Consider the following 23,857-nt stretch of genomic DNA (forward strand, 5'->3'; position numbering starts at 1 on the left):
GCTCGCTGTCCCTCCTTCTCAAGTCAAGGCTTTGGGGACGGGGGCCTTGGGTCTTTTGTTTTTGTCGACATCTGTGGAACTGAGGAAGCATGCACTTTAAACTAATGATGTCTACATTCTCAGTACTCTTTTGTATTCTATATATTTCTGCTCTTTCACATTTAAGGTCTCTTTTGATTCTCTCAAGAGCCTTCCTTTGGTTTTGCCTTACTGCTGACAGTCATCATTCATTCGCACGCTTACATTCCAAGTTCAGCTGTGAGTGCTGATGGTTTTGCTAAAGCGATTTGGTTGATAAGGTAGCTAATTTATGTATTTAATGGCTTTACTCTTTCTACCGTGATTTTTATTTTTGTCTTTCTTTTCATTTGGTCTTGATGTCTCAATTCTGTTTTGTGTGTTTTTTTTTTTAATTTTTGAGAAGATTCTATTTTTATTTGAGAGAGAGAGGGAAAGAGCATCAGCAGAGGGGCAGGGGGAGAGAGAATCTGAAGCAGACTGTACGCTGAGCACAGAGCCCAGTGCAGGACTCAATCTCGTGATGCTGAGATCACGACCTGAGCCAAGACCAAAAGTTGAACGCCTAACTGACTGTGTCGCTCAGGCGCCCCTCAATTTTGTGTTTTGAGGACACTGAAACCAGGGAAATTACTGCTATTCCTGAATCTCTGAACAAACATGTAATTGGCAGGACTCCAGTCTTTCATTTTTCCACTAAATATGTTAGTAGCATTGATTATTATTTTAATAAAATGTAATGAATAGACGATGGTAGGACCACAGAATTCTTCAGATATCGACATCTTCAGAATTGGAATCCTTTTGGTCTTTGCAACAGTAAGTGAATGGAAAGACCACCGAGTTGGTAGTCAGCTGGAGAGGAGGCACAATGAAGGAAAATAGGATGATTCTGGTAAGCTTAGAAAATAGTATAATTTACCAAATAGGGTAGTTTCTTAATTTAGCTCTAGCCACCCGGGTGCACGCAGACCCCGTCTGTGTAAATAACTGGGGACGGCAGCTAAGTGTTAGCAACCACTTAATTGAAAAATGAAATTAGGTAGCAATTACTGGTGATTGTGGGTTCCTCTACTATACTTTGATCTCTTTATTTTAAGCAAGTGGTAAATTTGCTTGGAAGGCAGGCTCTCCCAAGAATAAAAAACCAAACAGAACATAAAACTCCAACGCAAGGTGGTTGCGTGGGTGGGGTAGGCTCCCTGGATAAGCGTGTACAACTTAATGATTGGTGGGCCAACAACAAAACCCAAGTTGGCATAAATCATTTACTCACACAGGGGCTGAAAGAATGACAAAGCTGGGGATTTAACATCTGGCCTGGGCGATAGAAAAAAAAAAAAAAAAAACAAAACGTTGCTTTTGACTGTTGACCTGCATGGAAAGTTTTGACTCTCAGTTACAGTAGACCAGAGTCCTGGATCCTGGTATCGCCTCCCTGTCCCTCTTCCTGATCTGCAGAAACAGTCCACAGAGCCTAACGACTCCCTGGGATTTTGTCATGCCCCCTAAAGCATGTCTACACCCAGGGAAGTCTTTTCACTCAGAACAATCTCTTTCACTCTAACCCTTCCTCCACCAACGGCCTTCATCAAAGGGGGTTGCTAAAATGGAAAAAAAAAAAAAAAAAAAAAGGGACAAGTGTGGGCGGAGAGCCGCAGGGGCCGGTGAAGCTTGGTGAAGTTAAAGATGTTTGGAATCTGAGGCCGGGGAGTCCGCTTCAGAGCCACAGCATCTCAACCCACAGTCTGGACAGATTCAGAACGAGTCCTGTGATGACTCTCTGTGTACTTCTCCAGAAACCCGAGTCGAAGACTTTTCTAAAGAAGAATTCTCTGCGTGTCCAAGGGCCGCGCTCATCATTTTAACAGCCTGGATCTTGTTTCCCACCTGGCTACATTAGAAATTCCCCTGGCACCTGCAGGTTACTTGACTTGGCACGGGGAGGCCCCTATTTCACACCCAGACATAAAATATGTGAAAATACTTGGAGCACCCTGCAGGGTTGTCATTATTTCCTGGTCCAGGGTTGCGGCCTTGGTGGGCCGTGAGGGCGCCCCCAGACCGCTTCCTTTCTGGGCTGTGTGGGCGGTGCGGCGTGTCTCCTCACCCTGGCAGCAAGGTGCTTGTGGAAACGAAATTTGTAAAACTCCTAGGACACAATCCGAGCCTGCTGATGGCAAGAACTGACCATCTTTGGAATTCCTCCCCGGCCTATCCCACCTGTAGCTTCAGAAAGGAGACGTGACGCTTTGCAAGGAAATAATCCAAGAGGGTCTTCTCCAGCTGGAAGACCAAGAAGGTGAAGCACACAAGTGGTTTTGATCCTCTGAAAGCCCGTTAGTGGTACACTCGCTGATAGATCGAAAACCATGAAAAACTAAAGAAGAAGCAAGAAACATTATTTACAGGAAAGCACAGTGTTTATTATTTGTTCTTTTCTTCACCGGCTTTCCTCACTCTCCAAGTGCAATTTCTTCCTTAATCTTGGAAAGGAAGAAGGGATCCGTTTTTTACAAGATCATTAGGCAAAGTAATTGTGGTAGGTATACTTTGCAGAGAATGCTAATAAGCTAAGCTCTAGCATGACAGTGTCTTAAAATTGCTGGAAAAATCCATAAGCTCTTTTTTTTTTTTTTTTCGGTCCCAGAAGTCACCACCAGGCTGTTGCGGCCTGCGATGGTCGCGTCACCCGAATCGCTTTTATAGAAATAAGCTGGCAGACGGTAGACTGGCTGTTAAGGCGGAAGCCGGGGAGCCGCCTTCGTGGAGGTTTTCTATTTTATGGCGTGTGTCGTGTGCTTGCCCCTGTGGCTCAGCCTCCTTCCCAGCCAGGAGAACTTCTTTAGTCACTGGCCTGCCCCAAATGCACTGGGGCAGTGAAGCTTGGAGAGACTCTGGACCTTTTTGCTCACCCTCCCAGCTCCTGAGAGTGGAGGGATCTGGGGCCAGGAGCATCTTTCCTGGCCACCCCTTCCCGCTCTGGGCATTGTGCCCCTCAAACCCCTCTTCCTGTGGAACCAAAACATTATCATTTGAAGGGATAGCTTGCATTCTTTCAGTTTGCAACTTCCATTGAAATCCAGAGAGAGAATAGTCTTCTCTTGTTTCCACAGCAGAGTACTGAGAGCCCCGCCTCTTGCTGCATCTGCCTTTGGCCCCAGTGTGTAGGTCTTATGTGGGACTTGAAATTCTCAGTCAGCATTGAATACAGTATCGTCCACGAAGCAGGGCAAGCCAGAAGGACTTATGGTGACTCTTGTGGGCGTGTCTACGTGTGTGACACAGGCCCCCATATGCACGCACACACACACACACTATTTTTTTTAAACATTTATTTATTTATTTGACAGAGATCACAAGTAGGCAGAGAGGCAGGCAGAGAGAGAGGAGGAAGCAGGCTCCCTGCTGAGCAGAGAGCCCTATGCAGGGCTTGATCCCAGGACCCTGAGATCATGACCTGAGCTGAAGGCAGAGGCTTTAACCCAACTGAGCCTCCCAGGCACCTCACACACAGTTTTTAAGTCAGTTATGAGCCATCACAAAGTTGCTAGTTAAAAACTAAATATGAGGGACGCCTGGGTGGCTCAGTTGGTTAAGCAGCTGCCTTCGGCTCAGGTCATGATCCCAGCGTCCTGGGATCGAGTCCCACATCGGGCTTCTTGCTCGGCAGGGAGCCTCCTTCTCCCTCTGCCTGCCATTCTGTCTGCCTGTGTTTGCTCTCTTTCCCTCTCTCTCTCTGATAAATAAATAGAATATTAAAAAAAAAAAAAAACTAAATATGAGGGGCACCTGTGTGGCTCAGTGGGTTAGGCCGATGCCTTTGGCTCAGGTCATGATCTCAGGGTCCTGGGATCGAGTTTCGCATCGGGCTCTCTGCTCGGCAGGGAGCCTGCTTCCCTCTCTCTCTCTGCCTTCCTCTCCATCTGCTTGTGATCTCTCTCTCTGTCAAATAAATAAATAAAATCTTTAAAAAAAAAACTAAATATGAAATTTCTGTTTGTGGATGTTTGCCTAGTCGACTTCAACAAAAATAACTTTTCCAGCCTTGTGGTGATAGGCTAAGTCTTTTGGCCCAACTTGTAGAAAGGAAGCTATAATACTGAAAATGGATCTTATCTTGGCAAGGGCCCAGGAATGCCAATAATGAGTCTGAGCGTGAAGAAAGGGCTTAATGCATTTCATAGTGAGGCAAGGGCAGGCATGAATCCAGTCCCAGGCCCAGTCCTGGCTTGGGGGTCAGATAGGATTCAGCTGTCTTCACTGGAAAGGAAAGTCCAAGACCCACAGTGCACCCCAGAAGTTCTCTCAGCTTGCAGAAGCGAATGTCACCAACTCTCAGCATGCTGCTTAGAGCCTGTCAGAAAGCCTACGCTTTCTGGGAGGTACTCCTGAGGAGCTGAGCCCTACGCACTTGCTTAAGAGATGGAAAGCCAGTTCCATAAGCATGGAATCTCAGTGCTAAGTTGTATTCTCATTGCTCCAGTTCAGAAGTCAGGAGTCTAAAATGAACAGTGAAGAGAAAGATGATGGAAGGTGTCTCGCCCTCATCTCCGTTGCAGTTTAGGAGCCTCTGAAGGTTGGCTTTTGGATTTGCAGTCTAGGCAGGCGGCAGAGAGTGTGGCCTCATAGTGCGCATGCGTGCCCGGGAGGTGGGTGGAGGAGGATGCCAGGGGTGGGGGAATCCGGCCGGTGGACTGGGGAGCTAGCACTTGCCTTAGACGAAACCCCTGCCCAGCTCCAGCCAGCTGCTGGACTTGCACAAATTGGGGGACAGCAGGCCCGGTCTGCTCATTTTTTCTGAAGAAACTAAACAGAGGATTTTATGTGTGCAGACTCTCAATCTCCAAAAGTTATTCAATATTCAAAAAAACACCAAATAAGCAAATAAGCAAAACAAGGTAGGCATGTAGGCCACGACTGCCCACAGCCTGCCAGTTTGAACCTCCCGTCTGCACTTTTTCACGTTACGTGACATTTTGCTTCCAGTATTCACACCTGCTGACATTTCAGGGGGCTGACGTAGGCACTCAGGATCAGTTGGGAGTTTGTGGAATTAATAACAGTCCAAGTGAATACCGTCCTCAGAATGGGTTTATGTTACAAAAAAGAGAAATAAATAATAGTGGGGACATCCTCTTGCCATTAATAAAAGCAGGGAGGCCATTCTGGAATCCCCACAGAAGAGACATTCCCGTTTTACACCTTGAATAAGAAGCATGGGCACGGGAAGCAGCGCTGGGAGGGAGGTCAGGCCTCGCGCACGCCCCTCTCACGCTGCCTCTGACCTTTAGCGAAGTCACACAGTAACTTCATTATCTACGAAAGGTAAACTCTGCCAAGAAATCAGATGTTATCCCAACAGTTGTTAAACAATGGAAGTGTTGCTTCCCTTCGCTAAAGCGTGTCTTGTCATTCTCAATAAGATAATCTGGTCTCAGGGACTCAGTAGATGACCAGGTCCCATACAAGAGGCTCTTTCCTTTAAAAATGTGTCTGTGAATAAAATAAGTGATTTTAACAGTTTTAAAGATAATAAAATGGGGTGCCTGGGTGGCTTAGTGGGTTAAGCCTCTACCTTTGGCTCAGGTCATGATCTCAGGGTGCTGGGATCGAGCCCCACATCGGGATCTCTGCTCAGCGGGGAGCCTGCTTCCCCCTCTCTCTCTGCCTGCCTCTCTGTCTACTTGTGATCTCTTTCTCTGTGTCAAATAAATAAAAATCTTTAAAAAAAAGATAAAAACAAGTCAGGTTATTGTGCTGTTGTTCACTGAGCACCATTTAGAATAAACCCATAGGAGTGTTAGCATAATAAACACACGTCCTGTGGCAGATTGGAAAATCATGTCGGCATCAAGTTGGCATGTTAGACCTCATTCAGCCGTGTCTGTTCTTTGATATTTTGCTATGGGCATTTTTTGTAGAAATTTGTTATTTGACACTTTGCATTGCAGAAAATTCTGATTTTCTTTTTCTTTTTGGGCAGCCCATGCTTTGCACATTTTATGGTTCTTGATCATTTCACCATAAATACGTTTACCACAAGCATTTTGCCACCTGTCTAATTGGCCTTAAGGCAGTTTTGCCATAAAAGAGAAAATCATGAAAAATAACAGGAACATTCATTAAAGAAGACATAATGATACGTGAAAAAATTAATTAAAGTGCCGTAAGGGTATTTGCCATAAAAGCGAAAGCCATTAAAAAATAAAATAGGGATGTTTTAAAGGACATAATTAAACATGAAAAAAATGAATGATAAAATTCATTGTTAATGTCTTCCTTCATTTGGAGAGGTGTCAGTTTTCCAAATACTAGGATGCACATTTGTCACTGAGCATTTGTATTGTACTATGAAAGGCTTCTACATTCCTATTCATTCCTGACATATTGTTACATGTCCGTTCAAGAGACATTCCAGAGTTCTGTGGGAGATGTGTAAGACATATTAATGCTGTAATGCATTTTTAACAGAGCTTTGTTACCTTTGTAACCAATGTATTGTTTTCTAGTATAGTATGCAATTCAGGTTTATACTGTGTTATTTCACACTTCCAGGAGGTTTTATCACTGTATTTTTCTATTGAGTCAATACATACTAGTTATCCTCCACTATTAAAGACGGCCATGACCACTCATCACTGTATAGAACATGATAAGCTCTAGCCAAGAGATCAGTAATGTAAAAATGGGAACTTTGTCAGTGGAGTAATGAAACCAAAGCGCCAACGGGTTCTTCTATGTTTCAGAGCAGAATTGCCTTATGGTCAATTACTTAGCAGTGGAAATGTTTGGAAGTGAAAATGCCTGTGGCCAAGAGGTCCACGGTGAAAATCCCAGATACACGTTTCACATCCCCACTCTGAGAGCTGCCTGTCAAAGACCCCGTTCAGAGGCTCTGGGTCGGCTGATCAGTTAGTTATTTAGGAATATGTGCATGGTGGCAGCACCTATCAACAGAGATCAGTTTGAGCCACATCTTTTCATACTTGTTTGCTTAGCAGTGTTTATGTAATTATATCAATATTTCCTTTTGCTGTACCATAATCATTTTATAAGAACAAGTAGGAAAGTGAGAAACAAAAGTGAAGATTGTCTTCTATTGTGGGAAAAGATATATAACATAAAATTTACCATATCCACCCTAAGAAGTACAATTCTGTGGCCTTAAGTACATTCATAGTGCTGGGCGGTCATCACCTGTCTCTCTCCAGAACTTCTCCATCTTCCCAAACAGAAACTCTGCCCAAAAGACAGTAACTCCTGCTCCTCCCAGCCCCTGGAAACCTCTGTTCTTCTTTCTGGCTCTACGAATTCATCTCTAGGTACTTCATGTAAGTGGAATCATACAGCAGTTGTTCTTTTGTGTTTGGTGGAAGTAAAGATTTTAAAAAGGAACAGCATAGCTCTTACAACACAAGCGAAATTGAGGCAGAGGTAGTAGAAGTCACCATAAGTGATGAAAGCATAAGCCTTTAGGGTAATCAGATACAGACCAGTTGGCTGGGCATTTAGCGGTAAATAAAATAACAAAACTGCAGATTATAGAAGATGATAGGAAAGTTGGAGCTAAGAATGTGAGCCAAGGCTGTGCGATAAGAAGTGAGGCCCATGATCTTTGCTTTCAGATGCTTGAACCCCAGCAACAGCACCCATGGGGGCGGGGTGGGTCGTGTTTTCCCAGTGTGCCTATCCACGGGCATGGAGAAAAGCCCTTAAAGGAGAATAACCAGATCAAAGGGAAGGTACAGAACTCCTCTCTCTCTTGCCATGTTTGTCCCCTCCACTACAAACTCTGGGCCAGTGGGACTGCAGAATTGAGTAAACCTTGCCACCACCCTAGGAAAGTGTTCTAGTTGGTGCAACAGACCCTCAAGTAGATCTGGGAGCTCTAGTGCAGTAAGTAGTCTGCTAAAGGCATCAGCATGGTATGACTGAGGACAGAGAGCCACATGAGCCACTTGCTGTCCTCTCAAAACATGTTGTTCATGTCTTGGATGAGGAGCATTCCTTTTTCATCATATCGTTGCCTGCGTTGGGTGGTCCTACTTCCCAATACTTTGAGGTAACTCCAAATTTTGGAGGACAAAGCCTGGGTCATGGTACCCTCCCCCTCTCTTGGGTTTCTTGCAGTGCCTCCTAGAAGCCACACTCTGATGCCTACCTTAGTGAGCTTTGCACACATTGTTCCCTCTGCTTGGAAACCCCTCCCACACCTCTTGGCTATGACAGTTCCTACTGCTCAGTTCCTTAAGGAACTCCTCTCCAGTGAGTCCTATCAGAGTAGAGACGTACTGTGGTTCCACTATGACTCACATTTTCCTTTCCCTAACAAGCATGACATTTGTAATGACTTCTTTGACATCCTTTTTCCGTGCGGATGGTATAAACTCCATGGAAATGGAGCCATTTTCTTGCTGTGTCTCTCGTGCCTTGTACACTTGATAATGGTGGGTGTTTGGAAATACATGTGGGTCAATCAATGGAAGAATAAGTGATCACTTAAGTTATTTCTCAGGTTTTAGGAAGGATGAATATTTTCTTTGCAATGATTTTTCTGTAATACACATGACTTCCACCTAATGATTTACAGGCTTTTCAGTAATTTCTCCAACATTATGTATGTGTCTTGAGTACCAACATGGGGTTTTAAAAGTGAGCAGGCACTTTTTTTTTTTTTTTGATGGTAGTTATGACTTGGCATTTTGAATCAGGATTTTATAGATGATCTTTATCAAGTTCAGAAAGTTCCTTCTATTAGTAATTTGCAGAGAGTCTGTATGATGGACGGATGTTGAATTTTTGCTAAACACTCTTTCTGCATCAATCCTATAATTTCTCCTCTTCAGTCTCTTGATATGATGGGTTACACTGATTGTTTTTTTTAATATGGAGCCCCATTTGTATTCCCCAAGATAAAACTTTGTCACAATGTATAAATCTTTTCATATATGCTGAATTTTTTGCTAATATTTTGCTAAGGATTTCTGACACCATCTACCAGGAAGTAGTGTCCGCTCCCACAGGTTTTAGGGGCTCTGTGCAAGGAAAGGCGTTGGAAGAACAAATGTGTATTTCTTCTTATAAATTACTATATCACAGTACTCATAAAGGATATCAGCCTGTTGCTTTATTTTTGTATTGTTTGTTTGATTTTGAGATCAGGGTAATACTAGCTTCATGAAATCAACTGGGAAATATTCCTACCGCTTCTGTTTTTTGGAAGAGATTATGTAGAATTGGTATTATTTTGTAGAATTCACTAGTAAAACCATCTAGGACTAAAGATTTCTTTTTTATTTTTTTAGGAATTTTAAATTACAAATTCAGCTCATTTTGTTTGTTTTTTTTGTTGTTGTTTATTTGTTTGTTTTTGCTTGTTATGTGGCTGTTTAAATTATCTCCTTCATGTTGGGTAAATTATGGCTATTTGTGTTTTTGAGGAATCAGTCCATTTCATTGAAGATGTCAAATGTGTGTGTAAAGTTGTTCATAGTATTTCCATACCATCTTTTTGATGTTGGCAGGATCTGTAGGGACAGGTTTCTTTCACTTAGCACAATGTTTTCGAGGTTTATCTATGTTGTAGCATGTATCAATAGGTTGCACCATTTTGTGACCAAATAATACTCCATTTTTTGCCGTATTTTGTTTATCCACTTATCAGTTGATGGGCATTTGGGTTGTTTTCACCTTTTGGCTGTTATCAATAATACTGATCTGACATTTCTGTGCAAGTTTCTATGTGGACAGATTTTCATTTCTTTTGTATATATACCCAAGAATGACATTTCTAGGCCCAATAAGTCTGTGTTTATCTTTCTGAGGCATGACCAGACTGTTTTCCAGTTTGGCTGTACAGTTTACATTCCAAGCAGCCATGTAGAAGGACCCCTATTTTTCCACATCCTCATGAACATTTGTTATTACCTGCCTTTTTGATGATAGCCATCCTAGTGGGTGTGAAGACCCTTAAGTTATTTAGAAGAGTTCCCAAGTTGAGATTTTTCTGTTTTTTTTGTTTGTTTGTTTTGTTTTTTAATATGTGACTGATTTCTAGTTTGACTCCATTGTGATAAGAGAATATATTCTGTAAGATTTCAGTTATTTTAGGTCTACTGAGGTTTGTTTTTGTGGCGTGGGATATGTTCTATCTTGGTATATGGTCTGTGGATTCTTAAAGGTGGATTCTGCTGTTGCGTTTGGAGTAGGATTGATGGCCTAGTTTTTTAATCAGTTGAGAGTGAGGTATCGAAGTCTTTATAATTGTGTGCCTGTCTCTTTCTTCTGATTCTGTCACTTTTTGTTTCATGTATTTTGTAGTTCTGTTGTTTGGTGCATGTACATTTAGGCTTGCCATGTCTTGGTAAATTAGCCCTTTCATCATTATGTAATGGCCTGTCCTGTCCTGCTGGTAATTTTCTTTGCACCGAAGCTTATGTTATCGAGTATTAATAGAACTACTCCTACTTTCTTTAGATTAATGTTTATTGATATAACTTTCTTTATTATTTTACTTTCAACCCAGCCTATATCCCTGTATTGGAAGTGAAGTTTTTGTAGGCAGCATACAGTTGGGTGATACTTTTCAATCTATTCTACTAACAGCTGCCTTTAATTGATGTATTTGGCACATTTACATTTATGTAATTATTGATATGTTTGTTTTAAATCTGTGACTTTATTTTTTGTTCTCTGTTACTTATGTTTCTGTTTTCTTTTCCTGCCTTCCTGTGGGTTATTTGAACATTTTTTTGGAACTCTGGTTTTATTTATCTAGTGTTGTGGGGAATACCTCTTTGTATAAGCCTCTTTAGTGGTTCCTCTAGGAATTATTATATATATATATATGTGTGTGTGTGTGTATGTATGTATATATGTACGTTTATATGTATTATCTGTACATATTTTTGTGTGTATATATAGACATATATTTATACATAAAGATATGTATTATAACTAATAGTTTACTGGTATAGTCATTTACCACTTTGAGTGAAGTATAGACCTTACCTCCTGTTACATCTTTTTATTTTTTCTAACTCGTCATAGAGTTGGCCTAAACATTTTCTCTATATACATTGAGAACCACATCAAATAGTATTCTAATTTTGGCTTCAGTGGTCAAACTTAATTTAGAAAATTCAAGAGGAGAAGGAAAAATGCATAGAATTTGCTCATATTTTAATTCTTTCTGTTTTTCTTCCTTCCTGATGTTCTAAGATTCCATTGTTTCCTTTTTTGAGAATTTTCTTTAGCCATTATTTTAAGGCAGGTCTGCTGGCAACAAATTTTCTTAGTTTTTCCTCCAGCTGAAAAGGTCTTGATTTTCCCTTGATTCCTAAAGGATATTTTCATTGGCTATATAATCTGGGTCAGCAGTTCTTTCTTTCTTTCTTTCTTTTTTTCCCTTGCACGTGAATAATGTTGTGTTATTTCCTTATAGGCTCCATGGTTTCTGACAAGAAATCTGATGTTCTATTTTCCCTCCTGTAGAGAAGGTGCCCTTTCTCTTTGGCTGTTATCAGGACTTTTCCCTTCCCTTCCTTTCCCTTCCCTTCCCTTCCCTTCCTTTCCTTTCCTTCCTTTCTTCCTTTCTTTCTTTTTTTTTTTTTTTCTTTTTTGTATGTTTAGAAGTTTGGCTGTGGGGTGTCTTGCTATAGGTTTCTTTGGATTAATCATATGTGGGCTTATTTACCTTCTTGACTCTATAGGTTTATGTCCTCAGTCTGTTTTCTCCCTGTTGTTCAGAACGAGTAATTTCTATCATTCTATCTTAAGGTTGACTAATTCCTTCCTGTTCACTGTATTCTGCTATTGAGCCTACACAATTCAGTTTTTTACTTCAATCATTATATTTTTCAGTTCTAAAATTTCCATAATGTTCTTCTTTATATCTTCTATTTCTTTGCTCAGATCTCCTTTTTTTTTTTTCATATATTTCAAGTGTGTTTGTAATTGTTCATGAAACATTTTTATCATGGCAGTATTCAAAATATTTTTGCCAGATAAATCTAACATCTCAGTCATCATGATAATGGTATCTATTAATTTTCTTTATTTTTTTTTTCATTCAGTTTGACATCTTCTTGATTCCTAGTACAATGAGTGATTTTTTTTTTTTTACTGGAACATGAATATTTGGAATATTAGTTTTCAGATTCTGGATATTATTTATGCCTTCTGTTTTAGATGACTTCTTATGACACTAAGTGGGAGAGGGAGGTGCCATATTATTGCCAGTTGGGGTAGATTTTCAGGTTCCTCACTTTGCTTGATTGACTACCTGAGGAGGATGCTCTTCATTACCATATGGGGGCTGGCAATTCTGTATTCTTATTGGTTCTCTCCTGGTACCTATTTGGCTGAGAGGGGTTAGGAGTATCTCCTTGCTATTCTTCTGGTGGCCTCCACCGACACTCTAGTGGAGTGGTGGCTTCATATCAGGTGTGTAAAAGAGCAAGTCCTGACTCTGCTAGGCCTCCTTTGACCGACGTTGGTGAAGAGGATGTGAGGGGCCTCATTATTGCAGGCTCTGAAAGTCCAGATTCTCCACATAGTCTTACTGGCATCATGGAAGAGAGTTACCACCCAATTGTGAAGAAAGGCCTACCTCCGTGCTTTTTTCTTTCTTAAACCACCCCAATAGAGGGGTTAGGGTTTTCTTATAGTCTAGTAAACATAGAATCTAGATTCCCCACTCCTAGTCCCATTTTGCTAAGACTGAGACCACAGTTTCTTCTTTGGTGTCTGGCAGGAATAGAGCAGCTATTACCTAAAAGTTTTCTCTTTTTCTACGCTGATTCTTTCCTGGTCCAGTGTATAGGTGGAGGAGGCTTTTGTTGGGACTTTTGTTGTCTGTCATCATTGGCATTTCCAACCTGATGGCTTCTTCAAGTCTTGGATCTGAGAGGGAAGACAAAAACCCAAGAAACTCAAAACTGTGTTGTTTTTCAGATCTCAAGGTCCCTAGCTGGTTTTCCTTCTTCTGGCTACTTTTACAACCTTCCTCTATTTCTAGTTATTGTAGTTTTTTTCTTTCCTTAGTGGAAGGGTTAGAGGAAAATGCATATTCCATCTTCCCAGAAGCAGAAGTTGGTTCTTTTTCTTCACTCTTCATTTTCTTACCTTCCCCCCCACCCACAATCTTTAAAAGGTACCTAATTTGGGCATCCCTATATTCTGTCTTAATATTCTCCACTTTTGGGTCACTGTTTGGAATATGTCAACTCCTTTCAAAGAGAGATGATTGCAGTATAAGATCTCCTGGTGTATTTTATAGATTCTTCTTTCTTTTCTCTAGTGCTACACTCTTTGACCTATATGTAATTTTCTAAAACTTCTGGATTTGTCTTTGATTTGTCTGTCTCACTGAGAGCAAAACATTGGTGAAAAACAATCAGTGTTTTTCTCTCTGCATTTACAGAACAAGTTTGGCCATGAGATGTTTGGGTTTTCCACACCAAGCAATTCTGAAGTTTTCTGAGGATACCAACTGGGTGTGCAATTCAATTCCATTCTGACATTATCTACCTGGAGTTAGTGTCAAAGCCTATTAATGAAAGGCTCAGTCTCCTAAGACTGTTCCCATTACAGATGCCAATTATAAGTCCCTGTACTTCTTACTGACCAGCTATAGATTGAGGTTCCCATGATGCCTTCCTTGGGTTCAGTCATTTGCTAGAACAGCTTACAGAACTTAGGGGAACAGTTGTACTTCCTGAGAAAGGGTATGATAAAGAATGATAAAGAATGCAGATGAATAGCCAAGCAAAGAGATATAAAGCAAGATCTGGAAGGGTCTCTGGGGCAGGAAATTTTGTCCCTGTGGGGTTGCATTTTATCACCCTCCCACCAGGTAGATTTGTTCATCAGCCCTTAACCTCTCTGAGCACCATAGTTGAGGGATTTCTATGGCGCCTTTATCACAGAAGTATTATCAATTATTAACTCGCCAGCTCCTTTCCCCTCCCCAAAGGATGAGGCAATGAAGCTGAAAGTTAAAAGCTTCTCCTCATGGCTTGGTCTTTCTGGTGACCAGTCCTCATCCTTTGGCTATCCAGAAGCTCACTATGTGTTGCCTCATTAGAGCCAAAGTCACTTTTGTCACCCAGGAAATTCCAAGGAACTTAAGAGCTCTGTGTCAAGAACTGAGGTCAAAGGCCAGATATACTAAAAGATACTCCTAGCACTTCTATCACCTAGGAAATCACAAAGGTTTTAGGAGCTTGGGATGAGGGCAGGAAATTGAGGATGAAGACCCAATAATGTAAATATTTTTCTTGTATCAGAGAATCAACACTCTTTTCCCTTATCCAGACCAGCAACATGTTCTGTTGGAACAAGTGTCCAAATGTATCTTGCATGTCACCTCCTTTCATACATACCACCACTTCAGTGAAAAACATCATCTCCTTCCTGGATTATTGAAAGACTGATGTTCCTGCCTTCATTCTTCAGTAGCAGCTAGAATGACCCTATGGAATGGTGAATCTGATTTTGACATTCCTCTTATCAGAAGCTGCCAGTGGGTCCCATTGCACTCAAAAAAATATCTAAAGTCTTTCTCGTGACCACACGTGCTGTGTACTCTACTATTTTGCTGCCTTTCCACTTCATTTCCTACCATGTTCTCTTTACTCTCCGTGCTCCAGCCATGGTGACTACCTGGGTCAGGGTGCTCCCAACTCAGGACCCTTGTTCTTCCACATGTTTCTCATACTCTGTCCATACAGGGTTTTGTGCAGACATCACCCATCAGAGAGGCTTTCTTTGACCAGAATGGTATCCAGTATCATCTCATCCTGTCACTTTGCATGCTTTCACACTTCTCTGTCTGCCTTTGTAGGGCTCAGCACTATTTGCCGTGATGAATTTACTGGTTGATGTCTTCATTTCCTGTTTCCCTCCATTAAACTGCAGCCTTCTGGTGCAGTGGCTTTCTCTCATTCATTGCTGCATTCCTAGTCCCTGATATGGTACCCAGCACATGGTTGAGTCCCTACAAAGGTATATTGAATGAGAAATACGATTGGATGACATTGATCATTTCTACTGCTTCTGAATTTTCCATGTCATATATAGTGTTGCAACATAGCGTTTTCCTGATGTATATACATGTTCTTTTGCCTTACTATGTAAGTGTGTGGAATGGCTCTCCTCTTAGACTTTCTGAGATGCATAGATCCCTTTCGAGTTTGGGCTCCTCTTAAGCTTTTTAGTTACATGTTTGCATCAATACCGTCTTTATTTTCAGTGATGGTTAGTCATGTCCATCTGGTGTAAAACTCTAATTGGACAGTTCTCATCCTTTCATTTCCAAATTCCAGTCTCTAGTCTCTTGGGCAGGGCTTGTCTCCGTTCACTCCAGGTGTGGAAGATGTGGAGGGTTCTGAGATACCCTCATTGGCTCCCCCTTGCCCACAGAACAGAGGTAGGTCTTCAAAGATTGGCTTACCAGGCCTTCTACCATAGGGTCACTCCCTATTTGATTGGCTCATCTCTTCCTTGCTGTATACACTTGGTAGCCAGGTTGGTTGTGCTGTCCCACTGTCATGGCGCCTAGCCTTTTCCCCGTGCCTTCCTCGTGCCTCATCCTCCTGAAACTGAAATATGCACAGCCAGTTATCTTAATGCCACCTCCTCTAATTCCTTCCTGAACCTCCTCATCTGAATTTCCTCCCCTGCCCTGCCCTTCTAGTACTTGTTACATCTCTTCTTTCCTGTCTTGTAGGATAATGACTTGTGTTCATGTCTGATCTTCTGTACCAAATAGACACTCACTGAAGATACAGCCCATTGAAGATCCAATACAAGGTGCCTCAGAGCCTTGTGCAGGGAAGGGGCTCAATAGTTTGGTGAACAAAGGTTTAACTCTGCTCCTTTTCAGAATTCTTCATGGACAGACTATACTCACTGTGTTTCTCTTTTCTTTGCAAGCAGTCATGTCATTTGGAAAAATCAAATACCACCTAAGCCCTGCTTTGGAATAATTCCCACAGATTTTTAATGTTTCATTTATATTTTCTTTTTTCCCAATTATTATATTATTATAAGTCCTTTGCAACCTCATAAGGGGAGCATTTTTAAAAATCTCTACAGAAGGATTGCAGATTTCAGTTCTGAGACCACTGCAATAAAGCACACATGCAGTAAAACAGGTCAAATGAATTTTTTGGTTTCCCAGTGCATGTAAAAGCCATATTCATACCACACTGTAGTTTACTACTAAATGTTTGATAGCATTATATGTAAGATAGTATGTATACCTTAATTAAAAAATACTTGACTGCTAAAAATAATGCTAACCATCATCTGAACTTTGAAAAAGTTATAATCACTGATCACGGATCACCATAATAAATATAATAATAATATAGAAGTTTGAAATATTGGTATAATTACCAAAATGTGATATAGAGACACAAAGTGAGCACATGCTCTTGGAAGAATGGTGCCAATTGATTTGCTCAAGGACACAGAGCTGCCACAAACCTTCAATTTATAAAAAATGCAGTATCTGCAAAGCACAGTAAAACAAATTGCAGTAAGACAAGGTTTGGCTCCATATTCATAGTTGCACTATTTTTGAGTGGGGTGAAATTAAATGTATCTTTCAGCCCCAGCATGTGACTAAATGTTGTAAGAATATGTTACTGACATAAATCAGTTAATTCTGTTTTGTTTACTGAATTCCATTCTGTTTATGTATTTATGTCTTTCCATATTTTTATTGTTTGTTTTTACTTATTTACTCAATTTGATTCTATTTATTTTTTTAAAAGATTTTATTTATTTATGTATCTATTTATTTGAGAAAGAGAGAGATCAGGGAGAGTGGCAGAGTCAGAGGGAGCGGCATACTCACAGGTAGGCAGGGAGCCCCCACGGGGTGCTCAATCCCAGGACCTGTGTTGGAGGCAGATGTTTAACTAGCTGAGCCACTCAGGTGGCCCTCTATTTATTTTTAGGATTGGATTCTTTCACTCAGTCTTTGTCCACTTAGCATTATCATGCAATGCTAACAGCTTGTTGCTGTTTCAGATCAAAATGATGTTTCTCACTACTCCTGCTTCTCATTACCTATTGCTTACTACAATTCTGTTTTTAAAAAGTGTGTATTTGGTTGCTCTGTGAATTAGGATACATGAATCCAGCATTTTTACCTTTGAATGAACTTGCTTATTTCTCTTAATACTGAAAAACAAATTTAACGTACTCTGTAAATATTTACCTTTATTTCCCCCCAGCCAAATAGACCTGGCTCATTTTAGACTATTCTTTACGTTAAATCCGGTATTTTCCAGAGTTGCTTCAAGAAGGAGCAGCCTGGGAAGCTCGTTCTGAGTCAGGCTGCCTCTGCGCCTTTGTTTCCCAGGGTACTCAACATGAGCTTGGAAAATATTGGTGGATCTAATAAACATCATTATTTTTTCTTTAAGCTCTCATAAAATACGGAGCATTAATTGGATGGTTTGTGTTTGTCTGCACCTGGAGGCTGCACTGTCTCTCCAGAGGGCTTGCCTATTTCCCCTTTCCCCCCTGGGGGTGTCACTTGTTCATTAGAACTATATATAATTTTTGAAACTTTGTGTGGTTTCTTGTGATGGTGGTGGTTCTCTGTAATTCAGATTCTTACATTGTTGCCCTTTTGTGGATCCTGCTATCTGGAAGCTTCCTGTCTTCTCTTCCCAGCATTTGACAAATAGATTATTTTAAGTATAATGAAAAATTAGAGTGAATCAATTGCTTTGTACTCAGCTACACAGAGCTCTTTAGCTTTCAGCTATTTGTTTCAACACTTGTTTGCAAAGAGAAATTAAAATAGATTCAGTCTAAGAGGTTGTCTTAGTGGTGTATTTTGTATGGAACCCTAATCCTGTGCCGCTTCTCACTAAGTGGATTTCTACAACAATTTAAATAAAATAAACCGTTTAAAAAAAAGATTTCATTATTTATTCAACAGAGGGAGACAGCGAGAAAGGGAACACAAGCAGGGGGAGTGGCAGAGGGAGAAGCAGGCTCCCAGCTGAGCAGCGAGTCCAATGCAGGCCTTGATCCCAGGACCCCGGATTGCTTAACGACTGAGCCACCCATGCACCCCTAAAATAAAACAAACTTTAAAGTACCCATCCTCGCAGACTTTTATGTGCTAGTAATAAAAAGTGAATGACACAGGTACAATGCCCCAAATACTACTAAATAGAACTTAGCAGGAAATATAAAGAAGAGACTAAAATGGGGAGGTAACCATAGCCTAGGGCCAAAGATGCCCCTCACCCCCCATTTAATATGGTCTGGGGATAAAAAATGGCTGTTATAATTTTAAGCTGTTAAAATCAAAAGAAGAATGATATTTTGTGACATGTAAACTAGTAGGAAATTCTCATTTCCATGTCCACATATAAAGTTTTATTAGGACATAGCCGCTCGTACACTTAGGTATTGTCTCTGGCTCCTTTTGTACTATGACAGCAGAGTAAAATCTGGCCTATGAACTGGAAATATTTACTATGGGGCTTTTGATAGAAAATAGTTAGCTGACCCCCAGACTGAGCAGTAGATTGTACTTGTGGTAGCTCATGTTCCATCTTGTAAAAACTGTGAAAAAGTTCATCTTGTTTTTCCTGATAACCGATCTATTTCTCCATAACATCGGATGAGATAATGACCCTGGAGAGCAAATTCTGTCTATTCAAGTTCATTTACCCAAGGAAGAGTCGGTGTTGGGGAGAGCTGTAAGTGAATGCACATTTGCAAATGTTGATTCGTTCGTTTTACTCTGGGAATGAAGAAATTTAAGAAGACTTTTGCTTTGTTTTCCTGCTATGTTTGACTCTTGTCATCCGTACACCATACACGCTTAACACCAAACCTTCTAGCCTGCAGAGAGCTTGTTGTAAGATTTGAGGTCTCTGCTTTATGTTCACCAGAAATCACAGAACTAAGATCTTAGTTGACCACCCTTCCTTTAATCCCTCCTTATTCCTGGAATAACTGGGCAGATCCAATAACTACCATCCAGTTTCAAGCAAAAGGTCACTCGGGCCAATCTGGGGGGACCTGAGCTTTCATAGAAGAAAGGAGAGGAGCGTTTTCAAAATGTAAACACAGGATCTTGTTAAACAGCAACTGCTGGCTTGTTGCTATTCTTTTCTGATATCTGCTGTTAGTTTATATGTTACTTTTCCGACTAGTGTTTATGTTACGGAGTATCCCTTCAGGAGCCAGAAGTCCCCCTCCTCGTCCCCCAGCACCTGTCCCAGTGGCCCTTTTGTCTCAGGCCATCCTGCATGTCTGTTTCTGCTTTTCTCCCATTGACCGTGTTTCCAACCCTCTGTCCTTAGGATAAGAACCTCCTTGAAGCCCAGTGACAGGAGACCATATCCCACATGAGAGCCCTGGGTACCTGGGTCTGTGTGACAAGTGAAGGAAAGCGAGAGGCCATGCGGAGAAGTGGGAGCCACCAGGGAGAAATGGAAGCCACCATCGTGGCCTGAGTGACACCAGTGAGCCTTGCTCACTCTCTAGTCTGTCTGCAGAGGAACCTGTTCCTTGCTTCTGTGCATTTCTTTAGAACTGTTTCCTTGGGGCAGCTGGGTGGCTCAGTTGATTGAGTGTCTGCCTTTGACTTGGGTCATGATCCTGGGTCCTGGAATCGAGCCCCGCATCAGGGCTCCCTGCTCAGTGGGGAGCCTGTTTCCCTCTCCTTCTGGTCCCCCTATTTGTGCTCTCTCTCTTTCTCTGTCAAAAAGGTAAATAAAATCTTAAAAAGAACTCTTTTCTCTTGTGTTCTCATGTTGGGGGGGGGAACCAAAATGGGGGGCATTTGTGACATCCCAAGTACAGTGGTGCCTCATCATGGTTACAGTCCTTGACATACGTCAGTGTGTCCCCATTTTGCAAGTGAGCAAACAGGGCCCAGGCCTGGTTGTAACCTCCCCATGGTCACGAGCAACATGGGGAACATTGGGTGTGAGGCTGGGGACAGTCATCATATAACATCCATCAAGGCCCACGGCACACACGGCGCCTTCAGGCTGGGTCTTATTGCCCTATGCTCCTGAAAGGAGCTGATTTCACTTAGACTCAAGGGGGCTATTAGGGGCAGGCCCGTCCTTATTACTCAGGGAATGTTGCCCGGAGAAGCAGGACTCAGTGTGAAGAGAAGTTACAAAGATGAGGTTCTCAGGGCATGTTCTTCAACTTCTCTGTTCAGCACAGAGGTCAGCAGGGCAGAGGTCATGGGTGAAGAGTGGCTGAACGGGCTGAATACATTTTTCCCCCAACAGTGATTGGAGCCTCCGAGAATATGAATAAAAACTTGATCAGAGTGGGTGGGATGATTTGAATCCCCATGTAAAGTTGTTCACATTATTAATTAGAAATTCTCTAAATCTCTTCAGATTAGCATGATCACTTTTTTGTTGTTTTTCACAAGCTGTGCCATGCCGCGTCTTTAGTACAGTGTGTAGAGTTTTAAGGGTTGGTTTATTAAACTTGCTGTTATGCTAAGCTTCTAAGACTCATTCTGTCATTGTAGTATCTTGTTCCTATAGTTCAGATAACTTCCGTTTGCTGCTTTAATTCTGAACTGTGTGAGGTGCCTTCAGGATGGCTGGCTGTTGTCTTATAAATAAGGGCTGTCCTCATGTAAGCCCTGTCAAGTGACCTTCCTGTGTGAAGTTGCTCCTCAGGTTACCACATGTGCTGGTACAACCCACATTCTACTCCTTTCCCCCTGCTTCCAGCCCCACCCCCCCCAAACATGGTCATTGTATTAAAGCCACACTGAGCTCCACCATGAATTAGGAGATGGGTATTTTCTTCCATTTCTTTACTTCCTTGGAGGCTCTTCATGCCTTCTCTATGCATTTATTTAAATATTTATTTATTTATAAGAGATTTTATTTATTTATTTATTTGTCAGAGAGAGAGAGAGAGACTGTACAAGCAGGCAGAGGCAGAGAGAGAAGCAGGCTCCCTGCCGAGCAAGGAGCCCGACGCAGGACTCGAGCCCAGGACCCTGGGATCATGACCTGAGCTGAAGGCAGTGGTTTAACCAACTGATCCACCCAGGCATCCCTTTCACTGTGTATTTAATGTCTGTCCTTTCAGGAATCCCTGCCAGATGCTGCTTCCTCCATGATGTCCTTGCTGATTTTCTCCTTCTCTAACCTTGTTAGGGACCTCATCACACAGTGTCTTATATTAGAGTAGGTCATAAACATCAGTTCCTTCACCTTGATTAGAAACTCTGAGACTGGAGATCATGGTGGTTTACCTCTCTTAAGTAGTAATTACCAGAAGTGCTTTTGAAGGATTGAGTTGGTTATTTCTGAAGGAGTGGACCTCTGAAAAATGAAACATACTTAGCATTCCAAGTGCACTAGCCTGAAATTGATAAAAGGCTTATTTATTTGAGAGAAGGAGAACAGGCACATGCATTGGGTGGGGGGGTGGAGCAAAAGAGGAGGAGAGAGAGAATCTCAAGCAGACTCCCTGCTGAGTGCTGAGTGCTGAGCCTGACGTGGGGCTCAATCTTATGATCCTGAGATCATGACCTGAGCCGAGATCAAGAGTTCGAATCTTAACCCACCAAGCCACCCAGGCTGCCCCTGAAAATAAAGATATTAAATAAGTTGCAAACTCTGCTCAATCCCAGAGGGGACAGTGGTAACCCGAAAGCTGGGGTGTGATCCCCAGCCTTGGCAAGACCCTGTATCTCCTTGAGCCTCAGTTTCCACTGAGATCAATAAATTTTAAAAGATGAAAACAACTTCCCTGCCTTCCTTAAAGTTTTTATGAGGATGAAATTGTGATCTCCAACACATTTGAAAATGTGTTGGAGATCACAAAACTGCCTCAAATATAAAATCGTGTGGTCTTATTTAAGAAAACTTCATTGGAGGTAGACAACAGCTATGCTGTGTAAGTATGGTGTACCCGTATCATTGAGCTCCTGATGTAAAGTTGCATTCGTGCCTGACCGTGCTTCCTGAATAGTTTTAAGATCATCTGATTTTTACACCATACTCTGTAGCCACTTATGCTGACCTGGGAGGTTTTGGAATAGAATCTATTCGTTCCGGCAAAGAGAACCAGTTTACCTTTGCCCTAATTCTTGCATACCCCCAATGCTTTATCTTTATTTTTTCCTTCACAGGTTTCCATCTGTATCACAAGTTGCCCACGATAGTGCCTGAGAGCTGCCTCCTTATAATGGTTGGCCTGCTGCTAGGAGGGATTATTTTTGGGGTTGATGAAAAGTCCCCCCCTGCAATGAAGACTGATGTGTTTTTCTTGTATCTGCTCCCCCCCATTGTGCTCGACGCGGGCTATTTCATGCCCACTCGCCCCTTCTTTGAGAACATTGGCACCATTTTCTGGTATGCTGTGGTAGGGACCCTCTGGAATTCCATTGGCATCGGGGTGTCTTTGTATGGTATCTGCCAAATTGAAGCCTTTGGCCTGAGTGACATCACTCTGCTCCAGAATCTACTTTTTGGCAGCTTGATCTCAGCCGTGGACCCAGTGGCTGTGCTCGCCGTCTTCGAGAACATTCACGTCAATGAGCAGCTCTACATCCTGGTCTTTGGAGAGTCCCTGCTGAATGATGCAGTGACAGTGGTGAGTAACAGGTTCATGCTGTGTCTCCCCAACACCACCAGCCTCCCCAGGTCTGCATCAGCTTTCTGAAGGTGACAGCAGAGGGGAGAACCACAGGCACCAACCACACTTGCACAGTCACACAGTCCTGCACTTAGATGGGCCCCTCACTTGGTTTAAGGCTCTGTCACTGCTGTCTTGAAGTACTTTGTAAAATGTTTTTTATTGATTATTTTTGATAATGGGCCCCTCACTTTCGTGTTGCACGGGGCTGCACAGACTGTGTAGCTGGTCCCTGCTGGCAAGGTCCTGCTGGTGTCAGAGGACCATGAAAGTGAGGGTGACCTTTCCTATCTGAGGATTTCTCAGTCGGCATTTTGAAAATGACAGTCTTTGATCAGAATTCAAGGACGTCGGGTCCTTCAGAGTTCTTGGTGAGATGTGATGCTGTCGTGAGTGAACATGCAGAACGGAAGTGAAATGACAATGCCCGCCACGTGCCATTCTGGGTCCGGGGATGGTTTATTAATTCCTTTTTGATTTCAGGCCAGTTTTTCATTACACTCTCACTTTCTGTCACTGCTCAGCCAGCTTATTTCTGATCCCCACCGCTTTCCCGTGAGTGGGTATTTATTCAGAAAATGCTAATTTATTTTTAATTCTCACTAATTAATACATAATTAGAGTCAGAGGCTGTTGTGATCTTCATGTGAGCAGAATTTACCTCCAGCCCACTTTCTGAGCTCAGGCAAAGCGTAGGGAAGTGGTGAGGAAGCCTCCCACCCCCACACAAGCCTACAAAATGGTCCTCTCCCAGTGAAAGACACTCCAGTGACCCCATATAGCTAAACCCATGAGGGGGCCCCAGTGATGCCGTTTTATTGTGTTAGCCACCATTAACCTCTTGTGAGGGCCTCCTGTGTGCTTGGGTCTTTGTGACCACCTATGTGGTCATTATTTTTCCCATTTGGTAGGTAAGAAAGTTGAGGCAGAGAAAAATTAAGTAACTTAACTAATTTATATTACTTCGTTTGTTCCTCCCATTAAAATATGATTCCTGATTCATTTAAACATCAGCGTAGAAACCAACATCACTCCCTATTAGCTTATAAACAAAATAAAATATCATTTTGAAGGTGGTCCCTTAGCTCCATGTGGATGTTATTATGTAGAAAGTAATTTATTGATAAGGAAATCCCATTTTTTAGAATAGCTGCTAAGATAGCTGTTT

At 41.9% G+C, this 23,857-nt stretch overlaps 1 protein-coding gene across 1 annotated transcript in view; it reads left to right on the forward strand.

Annotated features, from left to right (window-relative positions):
* SLC9A2 (solute carrier family 9 member A2) overlaps positions 1-23,857 on the forward strand; it is a 98,556-nt gene that overhangs the window by 13,485 nt on the left and 61,214 nt on the right. The window contains exon 2 of the mRNA XM_044263761.1: positions 22,184-22,647. Coding sequence (XP_044119696.1) covers positions 22,184-22,647 — 464 coding nt within the window. The remainder of the gene's footprint in view (positions 1-22,183; positions 22,648-23,857) is intronic.

This window comes from Neovison vison, chromosome 8 (assembly GCF_020171115.1).
Source record: "Neovison vison isolate M4711 chromosome 8, ASM_NN_V1, whole genome shotgun sequence".
In the NCBI taxonomy this organism is placed as follows: domain Eukaryota; kingdom Metazoa; phylum Chordata; class Mammalia; order Carnivora; family Mustelidae; genus Neogale; species Neogale vison.